This window comes from Somniosus microcephalus, chromosome 12, assembly GCF_052327205.1.
Source record: "Somniosus microcephalus isolate GS21.2 chromosome 12, FLI_Smic_1.0, whole genome shotgun sequence".
NCBI classification, from domain to species: Eukaryota; Metazoa; Chordata; class Chondrichthyes; order Squaliformes; family Somniosidae; genus Somniosus; species Somniosus microcephalus.
Window position 1 is genome coordinate 16,214,584 of NC_140998.1, and position 13,570 is coordinate 16,228,153.

The 13,570-nt window shown below is 46.5% G+C and overlaps 1 protein-coding gene across 6 annotated transcripts in view; it reads right to left on the reverse strand.

Moving 5' to 3' along the window:
* The window catches only part of LOC147109047 (D-glutamate cyclase, mitochondrial-like), a 103,173-nt gene that overhangs the window by 27,566 nt on the left and 62,037 nt on the right, over positions 1 to 13,570 (reverse strand). For 5 of the 6 annotated variants that reach the window (XM_086002610.1, XM_086002612.1, XM_086002611.1 and 2 more), the window contains 4 exons: positions 8,283 to 8,433; positions 2,306 to 2,428; positions 1,692 to 1,898; positions 87 to 347 (listed from right to left, as the gene is read on the reverse strand). In XM_086002610.1, coding sequence (XP_085858736.1) covers positions 87 to 347; positions 1,692 to 1,898; positions 2,306 to 2,428; positions 8,283 to 8,433 — 742 coding nt within the window. The remainder of the gene's footprint in view (positions 1 to 86; positions 348 to 1,691; positions 1,899 to 2,305; positions 2,429 to 8,282; positions 8,434 to 13,570) is intronic. The other variant, XM_086002613.1, reaches the window with a different exon arrangement.

The window sequence follows — 13,570 nt, forward strand, 5'->3', positions numbered from 1 at the left end:
TGGTTGTGGTAAAACCCACGGCGAACCATTAATCTTCACTTGCTGCCAGATCAAGCCGCATTTTTTAAATGAAAAAAACCCCCCACCTTGCTCAACAGCTTCTTCAATAATCTTCTTGTACATCTCTAAGGCTCTTTGATCTGTTACTATGACGACCCTTTTCTTCAGGGCCTGCAACATAGCTGCCATGGCAATAGCTCCTGGAGGACCATCCGTCTCCTCTGGGGGCTGGTGATTGAAGTGGGTTGGAAATCCAGTGGTTATGAGCACAGATTTTGCGTGTGACAGCGAGAGGGAGGCTTTCAGCAGCTGCTCTTCGGTCAACAAATGCTTGATACCTCGGTCGCCTGTCCGGGACAGAAACACGTTTCATTAAGACTTAATTCCAACCGGTTCAATTGCGTTCTAAGACGTTCAGTCCAATTGTACAAGTTCTGAATAAAATAGCAATCGGAACAAGACCCAATTGCTATTGCAGGTTGATAATGGGCGAGCACCATACAGGTTGTTCACAGTAATGGGGTTTATTTTGGGTCCCGGTTTGGGGGACAATGGAAACCACACACAAACCATTCAGCGTTACTAACAGTAGGATAAGGAGTCATCTTGGTCTCACTTATGGTAAATTAGTTGCAGACAAGAATCTTGTGTCACAGGCACTTCTTGTGGCGATAGGCTTTCTATTAAAGACTCTCTGCCAAGCCCCCCTGTTGACCCAGCGGGGAAAGCCACAGCCTACCTCTGCAACCTCCTCCGGCCCTACAACGCTCCGAGAGCTCTGCGCTCCTCCAATTCTGGCCTCTTCAGCATCCCCGATTTTCATCGCTCCACCATTGGTGGCCGTGCTTTCAGCTGCCTGGGCCCCAAGCTCTGGAATTCCCTCCCTAAACCTCTCCGCCTCTCTACCCTCCTCCTTTAAGGCGCTCTTTAAAACCTACCTCTTTGACCAAACTTTTGGTCACCTGTCCTAATATCTCTTAATGTGGCTCGGTATTAAATTTAGTTTGATAATGCTCCTTCGAACGTTTTATTATGTTAAAGGTGCTATATAAGTGCAAGTTGTTGTTGTTGTATGGATTAGGAAGGTCCTGGTTTCAGCCCGATTGCGTTAGCCCATCTCAGCCAGGACTGTTGTGAAGTGCAAATGTCCTCAGCAAGTCTAGGGAAGGGGGGCAGATGCGGAATCATAAGAACACAAGAGCATAAGAAATAGGAGCAGGAGTAGGCCATTCGATCCTTTGAGTCGAACTCGAGATTGCGCCATCTTGGCAGGCAGGGGACCGAGCTGGGAACTGGGGAATTACTTGGTCCAAAGGCCAAGCCGGGAAACTGCACAGACTCACCAGGCCAAACCTGGGGACCGAAGGCGGGTGACAGAGGTTCCTGGGACTGCAGTAAAGGTGGTCCTCCAACGGCAAGTTGGCCAATCTAAAAATGATTGAGGAGAGGGGGAAGGGGTCATGACCTCTCTGACCCACACTGCCATTAAAATAATGGGGAGTGGGGGGGGTTGGAATCTATCAATGAAGCCAGATAGCTACAGAAATCGGAAGGCGGAAATTCCTGCCCCCCTCATCGCCCAGCCCCCACGCTAATTCCACACCATTTCCTGTTACTTAAGTGTTGCTTAAGTGCATTTTAACTCTGAACCCCACTATCGTTTAGTGTTGTGATTCGCATTCTTTTCTTACCTGGATCTTGCTGAATCAGAGTATCCAGCGCCTTGATTTTCTCAACTGCGGTGACCGAGGCAACGCTATAGTGGGGCGGGTTCTGAGAAATGCAGAAAACGCGTGGGGTTTCTGCATCCGCAGTGCAGTCACTGGTCACCCCCCGCTCACTCCTCAGGTCAGTAATGAACATGCAGCCAGGAGCGTGGGTGAAAGCCAGAGGGGATTCTGAAAGTAAGAGGAATTGGACCAGTTAAGAGCTATTTAATTTAATAATTTAAAAGGGAAGGGTGGAATCAATTTCATATTGATATTTACAAAATATGTGTATGTTACTGCCCCATCGATGAGGGTCCCTGATGTATTACGTACGATCTCTTGCATGTAAGCACGTAATCTATCAAGCCCTCCACTGAGGGACATTAAAATCATCTGCGTCAGGCTCCCCCATTCTCTTTATAAATTTGGCGAAAAAAGGGTAAAAATTTAAATTAAAATGAACAGAGAAAATAGAAGAAAGAAAAGTCCAATAAGTGAGCATCGATCAAGTGTTACATTTTTTAAGTAAAATTGGAACTTTAGTAGTTTAGGATTACTTTACACAACTGCTCGAGTCTGCTATCACTGTATCTTACTGCAACTGCGAACAGCCTCTGCTCCAGTGACTCCGCATGCCCAGAAGACTGGGGTGTCACCAGGATGTGCTTCAACTGCGTCCCCGAAATCTGGGTTGGACAAGTCTTCAATTCCGATTGATCCTGAGGGTGGCAAAAGTGAACTTGTTTTAATTCCTACGCTGGTGGCTTATTGGAAAAACATTTAAAATCCGCCAAAACAACAATGCCCAGGAGGAATACAAATATTGGTTCTTCCCCCTTCATGGACCTTGCTTAGCTTTTACCTTCTCACTCTGCGACTGGTAGGACAACCTCAAAATGTGATCTATTGCGGGGACTCTGCAAACCCTTTCCTCAGGAGATACTGTAAAGTCTGTGTGTTGTATAGCGAATTAATACACAGACTACAAGAGTAAACTTTAACAGGACTTTACTATTCGAAGGTCAGGGCGAATCTGCCCAATCACTCATTACACAGCACTTATATACCGGTGTGGTCACCACCGGTATTACAGTATACAGCAGCCAAAATAAAGTAGTGCAACACCTAAAATAGTTCTCTTAAAGGTGGACGGTTACATACAATAGTTCTCTTAAAGGTAGAACGGTTACATACACAACAATCCTCCCTTTTTAGCTTACAACATACTTATTCCCCATTAAACATAACATATATCCAACTTCATGTAAAACAGTTCACAGATGTAGTCTCTGCGGAAAACAGTTCACAGATTCAGTCTCTGCGGGAAAACAGTTCACAGATTCAGTCTCTGCGGAAACAGTTCACAGATTCAGTCTCTGTGGAGGCGTCTCCTGTGCTTCCTGACTCGGTCCGGACAACGCCTCGGTGTTGTAACAGTTCCCTGTGGTGTAGTCGGTTCACGTTGCTGGAGTGACTCATCCAATAGTCCTTCAATGGACTTAACAGCTTGAACTTCCGTCACTTCTGAACCAGCATTGCTGACTTCTAAAAGCTTGAGTACCTTGGAAAGTTTTTCTACTTCCGAACTGATTTGGCTCCGTTCGGAGGGACCACGTGTGTGATCTGGCAGGTGATAATGGTTCAGATGGTCATCTTCTGCTTCGACTTTTCCTTTTCTGCTTCTTGAAGACTCTCTGGGCTCCACTGTCAGCTGCCAGCTGCATGCACATTTCCTCCTTCTCTTCCTCCTTTTTCCGTAGTAGCGCCACCATCTCCCGGTGTTCCTTAGACTTTTTGTGATTCTTCATGGTTTCTGCACTTTGGGAGTTTTCATCACAAGCTGGGCAGAACAGGTCATCGTAATATTCGGTGTCGTCCAACAGGTCATGGTAATATTCGGTGTCGTCCTGAGCTAGGCCAGCGAGAGGGTCTTCTATTTCCTCCATACCCAGCTGGACGTTAGCCAGCTTTTGTTCCAAATCCAGACATTTTTCCTGAAGAGACTTCTTCATGTGTTCAGCTTCATCCAGCTTTTTCTGGGCTTTCTGCAAGTCTTTTACTAATGACCTCATTTGTGATTTCAATACTTCAACTTCATTCGGAGATTGATTGATCGGACTATTCAATCCCTCTACTGGAGCAGCTGTTTCAGCCTTCTGTTGTTCTACATTGACGTGAGTCAGCGTACTTTTGGCATCCACGGGCTGCTCTGCTGCAGTCTTCTCAGTCTGTGTTGTCACCTCAGCTATTTCAATAACTTTTGAGAGCTCCGAAACCCTTTCCTTTGAAGATTGAAGCTCGTGTTCAAGTTTTTCCCATTTCAGAGTCTTGTCCCTCAGCATATGAAGGAGTTGACTGACCGTTAACCCTTCTGACATCAGACGTTTCCCAGTATCGTCATCCTGTGTTTTTGACGGATAGGCTACAGGGCTGTTGGTAACCTTGCACTGGGGTCCCTTTGCTGCTTCTAATTCTCCATCATCTGCAGCCTCCACCATTCGAATTTCAACAAATGAATCGTTCGGTGGTGCTGCACCCAACTTCAGTAGGAGCTCGGAATTCATGGCAACCAAATCAGCCTTTTCTGCCTGCAACCTGCTAACAAGCGCCTTCGGTTGCTGAACACCTTGCTCCACCAGATTAGGGCACGCCCCTTCAGAACCCGAATCAGCTTTGATTCGTTTGGCCTCCTCGCGCAGACGGTTTGTGTGCTCCTGCTCCATTTTCTCCATCAGCTGCTTCTGTTGTCTTTCCAGATTCTCCCACTCTGTATCAAAGAACTTTTTCGTTGCATTCATCTCTTGCTCAAGACGGTGAATCATTTGTTCTAATTGTTGTTGTAGTTTGAATTGGAGTTGAGTTCGAGCCCGGTGTCCCTCAGAAGTGTGCATGTCTGTAGGCTGGACAGACTCAGAATTCTCTGTCAAACTATGTTGTTGTTGCTCAGTGGAATTCTGTTCTGAAACTTTGTTCTCCTCTAAAGCATAAGCATTTATGCACTCCTTCGTTTTTCCAACATTAGTCTGCAAGTCCATTTTAGCCTTGTCTTTTGCACATGGGTTGGTCTTACCATCATCAGTTCCAGAGTCTGGGCTGATTATCTTCACCGAGTTCTCACTCTTTATGGTTTTTAGGAAGTGCCAGTCCATATTTATTTTCCTGATCCACTCCCGTCCCAGAAGTGGTGGACCCCCCTCAGGCAGTACATATAAGTCCATTCCTTGGTGTTCTTTGCCCTTGTCTCTCACCTTGACTTTTATCTTTCCGATGGGGTATACTCTTTGCCCCGTGTATGTCTGCAATACAATCTTGGTATCTCGCAAGGGAATATGTGAGAATAGCCTCTTGTAGTCCTTTCGGTTTATGACTGTTAGGGCTGATCCTGTGTCCAATTCCATTTTCACTTGGACTCCGGCTATTTTGAGTGTGACCCAGATAATTTGTAGGTCAACTTCCTTACTCGCATTGTGAATTCTCAGACTATCCAGTTCTTGGCTGTTGGAGTCTGAATCCGAATTCTGTTCATCTGAACTCTTCTCAGTCACCTTGTGTACCTTGCTGTGCTTTTCCTGCGGTGACTTTTTTTTGTTGCTGGTTTTCTTTCCTGACCGGCATACTTTAGCTATGTGACCAATCTTGCCACATTTTCTACATTCCTGGTTTTTAAACCAGCATTGGTTCTGGTCGTGTGTTGTCTTCCCACAACGATAACATTTCGTTGTACCCGAAGTCATTTGATCCACGCTGAGTACCGCTGCCTTCAGCTGCATTTCCGCCGTGCCTCTCGCTGCGGCTTCGTGCGATGCTGCAATAAGGACAGCCTTATCAAGTGTAAGATCGTTCTCTTCAAGCAGTCGCTTTTGTGTTCCTTCCTTCGACAACCCGCACATGAACTTGTCTCTCAATGCCTCTGTCAGATTTTCCCCAAACTGACAGTATTTCGCTAGTCTACGTAGTTCAACCAAATATTCCGCGTTGCTTTCCTCTTTCCGTTGCGTTCTCGCATAAAATTTGAATCGTTCCGCCAACATCAGTGGTGTGGGGTTCAAATGATCCTTCAGGACAGCAACAATATTAGCGAACGTCTGATCCGCCGGTTTAGCCGGTGATAGAAGATGCTTCAATAGCCCGTATGTCTTCGCCCCCATTGAGTTTAGTAAGGTTATAGCTTTATCATCATCTTCTATTTTATTGGCCTCACAATATATCTCGATGCGTTCTACATACGTGGCCCAATCTTCTACCTCGGAATCGAAATCGTTGATGTTACCACGCTTAGGCATCTTCACAATCTTTCTAAGAAACAACAACGAAGTTTTCCTTTAACTTTTTTTTTTTCTAAAATGGCGGTTTCCCGCGCTGATCTTCTTCCCCGCCCACTTTCAAGATGGCGGTTTCGCGCTTGTCTTCTTCCCCGCCTAACTGGCGGCTTCCCGCGTTTCTTCCTCTGGTGGGAGGGGTAAGCTTTGCCCTCGGACGACGACCGCTGGTTTACGGGGTTTGCAGCCTGCGCGCCGGCTTCAGTTTATTCTGAAGCGCGCACGAGAACAGCCGATCGCGTTCCCTTTTTCGGCAGGGGCAACCGGCGCTGGGGACAACCAGTTGGCGTCGGACAGCACCAGCTCCCGGTCCTTCACGGCAGCTGGTGTAAGCCGCTGGCCGGAACCTCGTTCGGCCCCGCTCCCCCCTCGCTCGGGCTCTGTCTCTCCCGCTCGCCGGCACGGTCTCGCTCGCTCTCTCTCTCGGGCTCCGTCTCTCCCGCTCGCTCGGCTCTCCCAGACCTCCCGCAGTCCGGTCCTTTCCTCCCCCGGCTGCGGCCGAGTCCCTCGCGGTTTATTTATTTATTTATTGCCTCCGCGCCTTATGATCCCGGTCACAGCGCCTCGCGGCCTCGGTAGATGCCCGGCCTTTTACCCGCTGCGTTCCCGCTTGTAGTCCGGTCTCTCACACCGGCTGCGTTCCCTGCACCGCGGCTGCCGTGCCCTACGCTGCCCCAGTCTCAGCGCCTCTGGCCCCGACTTCTGTCCGGCTCCTTTCCCCTGGCCGTGGTCGAGTTCACCGCCCTTATCCTCCGTTTATTTTTTATTTTTCCCCCTACTCACAGTCAACGTGGCTGACTTGCTTCTCGTGGCTGATCGGCTCACTCACTACCGTGACAGAAGGGACGATCACTGCCTGTTGCTGATGGAAGGCCTCGTGTCAGAATTCTTCCTTCTTCCTTGCTCTGCAGACTCGAGTCTTCTCGCAGCAGAACGGCGAGGGCGGATGCCTCTTCTCGACGCTTGTTAACTGCTTCGGATGTATCGCTGCTGCAGGGTAAGATCGAACTCGTCGCCACTGTAAAGTCTGTGTGTTGTATAGCGAATTAATACACAGACTACAAGAGTAAACTTTAACAGGACTTTACTATTCGAAGGTCAGGGCGAATCTGCCCAATCACTCATTACACAGCACTTATATACCGGTGTGGTCACCACCGGTATTACAGTATACAGCAGCCAAAATAAAGTAGTGCAACACCTAAAATAGTTCTCTTAAAGGTGGACGGTTACATACAATAGTTCTCTTAAAGGTAGAACGGTTACATACACAACAGATACCGTGGGCGAGGTAGAATTCATGATCAAACAGAGGTCCCACAGAGGGGGGGAGGGCTCCTTTATGGGCGTGCCATTATCTCCACGCGATTTTACTCTATGGTTAGATCGCATCTGGAGTACCAAAGAGATTTAGGGATTTCATGTGCACAGATCACTAAAATGTGATGGTCAGGTACAAAAATGAACCTGTTTCTCTCTCTACAGATGCTGCCTGACCAGCTGAGTATGTCCAGCATTTTCTGTTTTTATGACAAAAATTAATCCAAAAGGCGAATGGAATGTTAGCCGTTACAACTAGAGGGCTAGAATATAAAGGGGAGGACGTTTCGCTACAGCTATACAAAGCCCTGGTTAGACCACATCTGGAGCACTGTGTACAGTTCTGGGCACCGCACCTTAGAAAGGGTATATTGGCCTTGGAGGGAGGGCAGCGTAGGTTCACCAGAATGTTACCAGGGCTCAAGGGGTTAGATTATGAGGAGCGATTACATAAACTAGGCTTGTATTCCCTGGAATATAGAAGGTGAAGGGGTGATTCGATTGCGGTTTTTAGGATTTTGAAAGGAATTGATAAGGTAGTTAGAGAGAAACTTTTTCTGCTGGTTGGGGACTCTAGGACAAGATGACATAATCTTAAAATCAGTGCCAGGCCATTCAGGAGAGAAGTTAGGAAACACTTCTTAACGCAAAGGGTGGTAGAAATGTGGAACTCTCTCCCACAAAAAGCAGCAGATGCTCGCTCAATTAATAATTTTAAATCTGAGATCTTTGATAGCCAAGAGTCTAAAGGAATATGGAGTCAAGTCAGGCAGATGGAGTTAAGATACAGAGCAGCCAGGATCTAACTGAATGGCGGAACAGGCTCAAGGGGCTGAATGGCCTCCTCCTGTTCCTATGTGCTGGTCCCAGAAGCAAGAACAGGAAAATCAACCCCCCTTGTGCATTCTTTATAAGAGCCTTAAGGTAAAGTTACCTGGATGACCAATGTGTACAGGTGCACCATGGGCATCCTCCATGCGATGGGTTATTTGAACAGTTGCATCAAGCTTGTCTATGGGGATGGGTCGCATAGTGACCACCATGTTACACTGGAAACTGCCAACCTCGATACATGGAATAGACGTCTGGGAGGAGGGGAAAGAAATGGAAAGAAGATAAGAAGATTTTGCCACAAAGCTGTCGATAAAAAAAAAAATCAGCATATGGTTTGCAGGCATTGTGCACACATTTAGACATAAAATTGGCTGGTCCACGTGGGTTTGCTCATGATGCCAGATAACAGGGGTACGGTAGCGTAGTGGTTTATGTTACTGGACCAATACTGGACTATAATTGAACCCAGGTGAGCAACGCCAAACTGACCTAGGTGCAACCGCTCTCCCGCATTCACACAGCCACCCAGCCCGGTCTCAGCGGCAGCCGAAATCAGAGGTCTACTATTCCTCTTGCCCGACTGGCCGAAGCCCAGTAATTTAATGCTGAGCCGGTCCGACGCATCGTGACGGGAAATGCGCTGGCGCACTGAGCAGAACACAGACAGCGGTTGCCGTGCCGATGGCCAAGCTCCAGGTCAACAAAAAAGTTGCAGTCGGCTACATGGAGGTGGGGGTGGTTCACACCCACGAGCGGAGTCATAAGAACATAAGAAATAGGAGCAGGAATAGGCCATATGGCCCCTCGAGCCTGCTTCGCCATTCAATAAGATCATGGCTGATCATTGACCTCAACTCCACTTTCCCGCCCGATCTCCATATCCCTTGATTCCCCTATAGTCCAAAAATCTACCTATCTCAGCTTTGAATATACTCAAAGACTCAGCATTCACAGCCCTCTGGGGCAGAGAATTCCAAAGATTCACAACCCTCTGAGTGAAGAAATTCCTCCTCATCTCAGTCTTAAATGGCCGACCCCTTATCCTGAGACTATGCCCCCAAGTTCTAGACACTCCAGCCAGGGGAAACAATCTCATCATCTACCCTGTCAATCCCCCTCAGAATCTTGTATGTTTCAATGAGATCAGCTCTCATCCTTCGAAGCTCCAGAGAGTATAGGCCTATTCTACACGATCTCTCATCATAGGACAGCTCTCTCATCCCAGGAATCAATCTAGTGAACCTTTGTAGCACTGCCTCCTTAGATAAGGAGACCAAAACTGTGCCCAGTACTCCAGGTGTGGTCTCACCAAGGCCCTGTATAATTGTAGCAAGACTTCCTCACTCTTATACTCCAACCCCCTTGCAATAAAGGCCAACATGCCAATTGCTTTCCTTATTGCTTGATGTACCTGCATGCTAGCTTTCTGTGTTTCTTGCACAAGGACACCCAAATCTCTCTGAACACCAACATTTAAAAGTTTCTCACCATTTAAAAAATATTTTGCTTTTCTATTCTTCCTACCAAAGTGAATAACCTCACATTTCCCTACATTATACTCCATCTGCCACCTTACTGCCCACTCACTCAGTCTATCTATATCACTTTGCAGACTCTGTGTTCTCCTCATAGCTTACTGTCCCACCTAGCTTTGTATCATCAGCAAACATGGATACATTACACTCGGTAAAATTTTCAAACACGATTTCCTTTTCATGAAACCATGTTGACTCTGCCTAGTCATGTTATAGAAACATAGAAGATAGGAGCAGGAGTAGGCCATTTGGCCCCTCGAGCCTGCTCCGCCATTCAATGCGATCATGGCTGATCATCCAAATTCAGTACCCTGTCCCTGCTTTCTCCCCATATCCCTTGATCCCTTTTGCCTTATGAAATATATCCAACTCCTTCTTGAATATATTTAATGAATTGGCCTCTACTGCCTTCTGTGGTAGAGAATTCCACAGGTTCACCACTCTCTGGGTGAAGAAATTCCTCCTCATCTCTGTCCTAAATGGCTTACCCCTTATCCTTAGACTGTGACCCCTGGTTCTGGACTCCCCGACCATCGGGAACATCCTTCCTGCATCTAGTCTGTCTAGTCCTGTTAGAATTTTATAAGTTTCAATGAGATCCCTTCTCATTCTTCTAAACTCCAGCGAGTACAAACCCAATCGACCCAATCTCTCCTCATACGTCATTCCTGCCATCCCAGGTATTAGCCTGGTGAATCTTCGCTGCACTCCCTCCATGTCAAGAACATCCTTCCGCAGATAAGGTGACCAAAACTGCACACAATACTCAAGGTGTGGTCTCACCAAGGCCCTGTACAACTGCAGCAAGACATCCTTGTTCCTGTACCCGAAACCTCTCACTACGAAGGCCAACATACCATTTGCCTTCTTAACCGCCTGCTGCACCCGCATGCTTACCTTCAGCGACTGGTGCACAAGGACGCCCAGGTGTCGTTGCACTTCTCCTTCTCCCAACCTATTGCCATTCAGATAATAATCTGCCTTCTTGTTTTTGACACCAAAGTGGATAACCTCGCATTTATCCACGTTATATTGCATCTGCCATGCTTCTGCCCAATCACCCAACCTGTCCAAATCATACTGGAGTTTCTCGGCATCCTCCTCACAGCACACACGCCCACCCAGCTTTGTGTCGTCTGCAAACTTGGAGATATTACATCTAGTTCCCTCGTCCAGATCATATATATATATTGTGAATAGCTGGGGTCCAAGGACCGATCCCTGCGGTACCCCACTAGTCACTGCCTGCCACTTGGAAAAAGAGTCGTTTATTCCAACTCTTTGCTTTCTGCCTGCCAACCAGTTTTCTATCCAAGTCAATACCTTGCCCCCAATCCCATGTGCCTTAACTTTACACGCTAATCTCTTATGCGGGACCTTATCGAAAGCCTTTTGAAAGTCCAAATACACCACATCCACTGGTTCTCCCTTATCTATTTTACCAGTTACATCCTCAAAAAATTCCAGTAGATTAGTCAACCACGATTTACCTTTTGTAAATCCATGTTGACTTTGTCCGATCCGGTCACTGTTTTCCAAGTGCTCTGCTATTACATCTTTTATAATGGACTGTAGCATTTTCCCCACTATCGATGTCAGGCTTACCGGTCTGTAATTCCCCATTTTCTCTCTACCACCTTTTTTGAACAGTGGGGTAACATTAGCTACCCTCCAATCCATGGGTACTGTTCCAGAGTCTATCGAATTTTGGAAGATGACCAGTAATGCATCTATTATTTCTAGGGCCACTTCCTTAAGTATCCTAGGATATAGATTATCAGGCCCTGGGGATTTATCGGCCTTCAATCCCGTCAATTTCTCTAACACCATTTCTCTACAAATACTGATTTCTATCAGTTCCTCCCTTTCATTAGACCCTATGTTTCCCGACATCACTGGGAGGTTATTTGTGTCCTCCTTTGTGAAGACAGAACCAAAGTATGTATTTAATTGGTCTGCCATTTCTTTGTTCCCCATTATAAATTCCCTGATTCTGACTGCAAGGGACCTACACTTGACTTCACCAATCTTTTTCTCTTCACATATCTATCAAAGCTTTTACAGTCAGTTTTTATGTTCCCTGAAATCTTACTCTCATACTCTATTTTCCCCCTCTTAATTATGATTTTCTAAGTGCCCTGATACTGTACCACTTCCTTAACAATGGATTCCAGCATTTTCCCGATGACTGATGTCAGGCTAACTGGCCTGTAATTCCCTGATTTCTCTCTCCCTTCTTTCTTGAATCGCGGTGTTACATTTGCTACCTTCCAATCTGCTGGGACCGTTCCAGAATCTAGGGAATTTTGGAAGATCAAAACCAATGCCTCCACTATCTCTGCAGCCACCTCTTTTAGAACCCTAGGATGTAGGCTGTCAGGTCCAGGGGATTTGTCGGCTTTTAGTCCCATTAGTTTCTCTAGTACAGTTTCTCTACTTATATTAATTACGTTAAGTTCCTCACCCTCATTAGACCCTTAGTTCCCCACCATTTTTGGTATGCTTTTTGTGTCTTCTACTGTGAAGACAGATACAATAGGGGGATAGAATATAAAAATAGGGAGGTATTGCTTCAGTTGTACAAGGTATTGGTGAGACCGCACCTGGAATACTGCGTACAGTTTTGGTGTCCATACTTAAGAAAAGACATACTTGCTCTCGAGTCAGTACAAAGAAGGTTCACTCGGTTAATCCCGGGGATGAGGGGATGGACATATGAGGAGAGGTTGAGTAGATTGGGACTCTACTCGTTGGAGTTCAGAAGAATGAGAGGCGATCTTATTGAAACATATAAGATTGTGAAGGGGTTGGATCGGGTGGATGCAGGGAAGATGTTCCCGATGATGGGTGAAACTAGAACTAGGGGGCATAGTCTTAGAATAAGGGGCTGCTCTTTCAAAACTGAGATGAGGAGGAACTACTTCACTCAGAGGGTGGTAGGTCCATGGAATATGCTGCCCCAAAAAACTGTAGAAGCTACATCATTACATAAATTTAAAACAGAAATAGACAGTTTCCTAGAAGTAAAGGGAATTAAGGGTTACGGGGAGCGGGCAGGAATTTGGACATGAGTCTAGGTTCAGATCGGTCATGGCCCTGTGGGTAGCGGAGCGGGCCCAGGGGCCGTGTAGCCTGATCCTGCTCCTATTTCGTGTGTCTAATTCTGTTAGATGCAGGAGATGGTTCTGTGATAGTGGATTGGCAGTTAGGATCAGATCAGCCATGATCTTATTGAATGGTGGAGCAGGCTCGAGGGGCCGATTGGCCTACTCCTGCTCCTATTTCTTATGTTCTTATGTTCTTATGTTCTTATGTAAAATATTTGTTTAACGCTTCTGCCATTTCCTTATTCCCCATAATAATTTCTCCTGTCTCAGCCTCTAAGGGACCAACATTTACTTTTGCTACCCTTTTCCTTTTGACATATTTGTAGAAACTCTTACAATCTGTTTTTATATGTCTTGCTAGTATCCTCTCATATTCTATTTTTTCCCTTTTTATCAATTTTTTGGTCATCCTTTGCTGTTTTCTGAAACTCTCCCAATCCTCAGGCTTACTACTATTCTTTGCAACATTATAAACTTCTTCTTTCAATTTAATGCTATCCTTAACTTCTTTAGTTAGCCATGGCTGGATCACGTTTCCCGTAGAGGATCCTTCCCCTCCTACTCCAAGTTCTTCTCCAGCCTCAAGGAGATATCCTTAACCTTGGCAGGCAACTCAACCTTCGGAACTCGCTTTCGAGGCTGCAGAGAACAGTATCTATCCCCCTGACTATACTGTCCCCTACCACTATCACATTCCTTCCTCCCCCCCCATTTGGATGGCCCCCTGTACCATGGTGCCGTGGTCA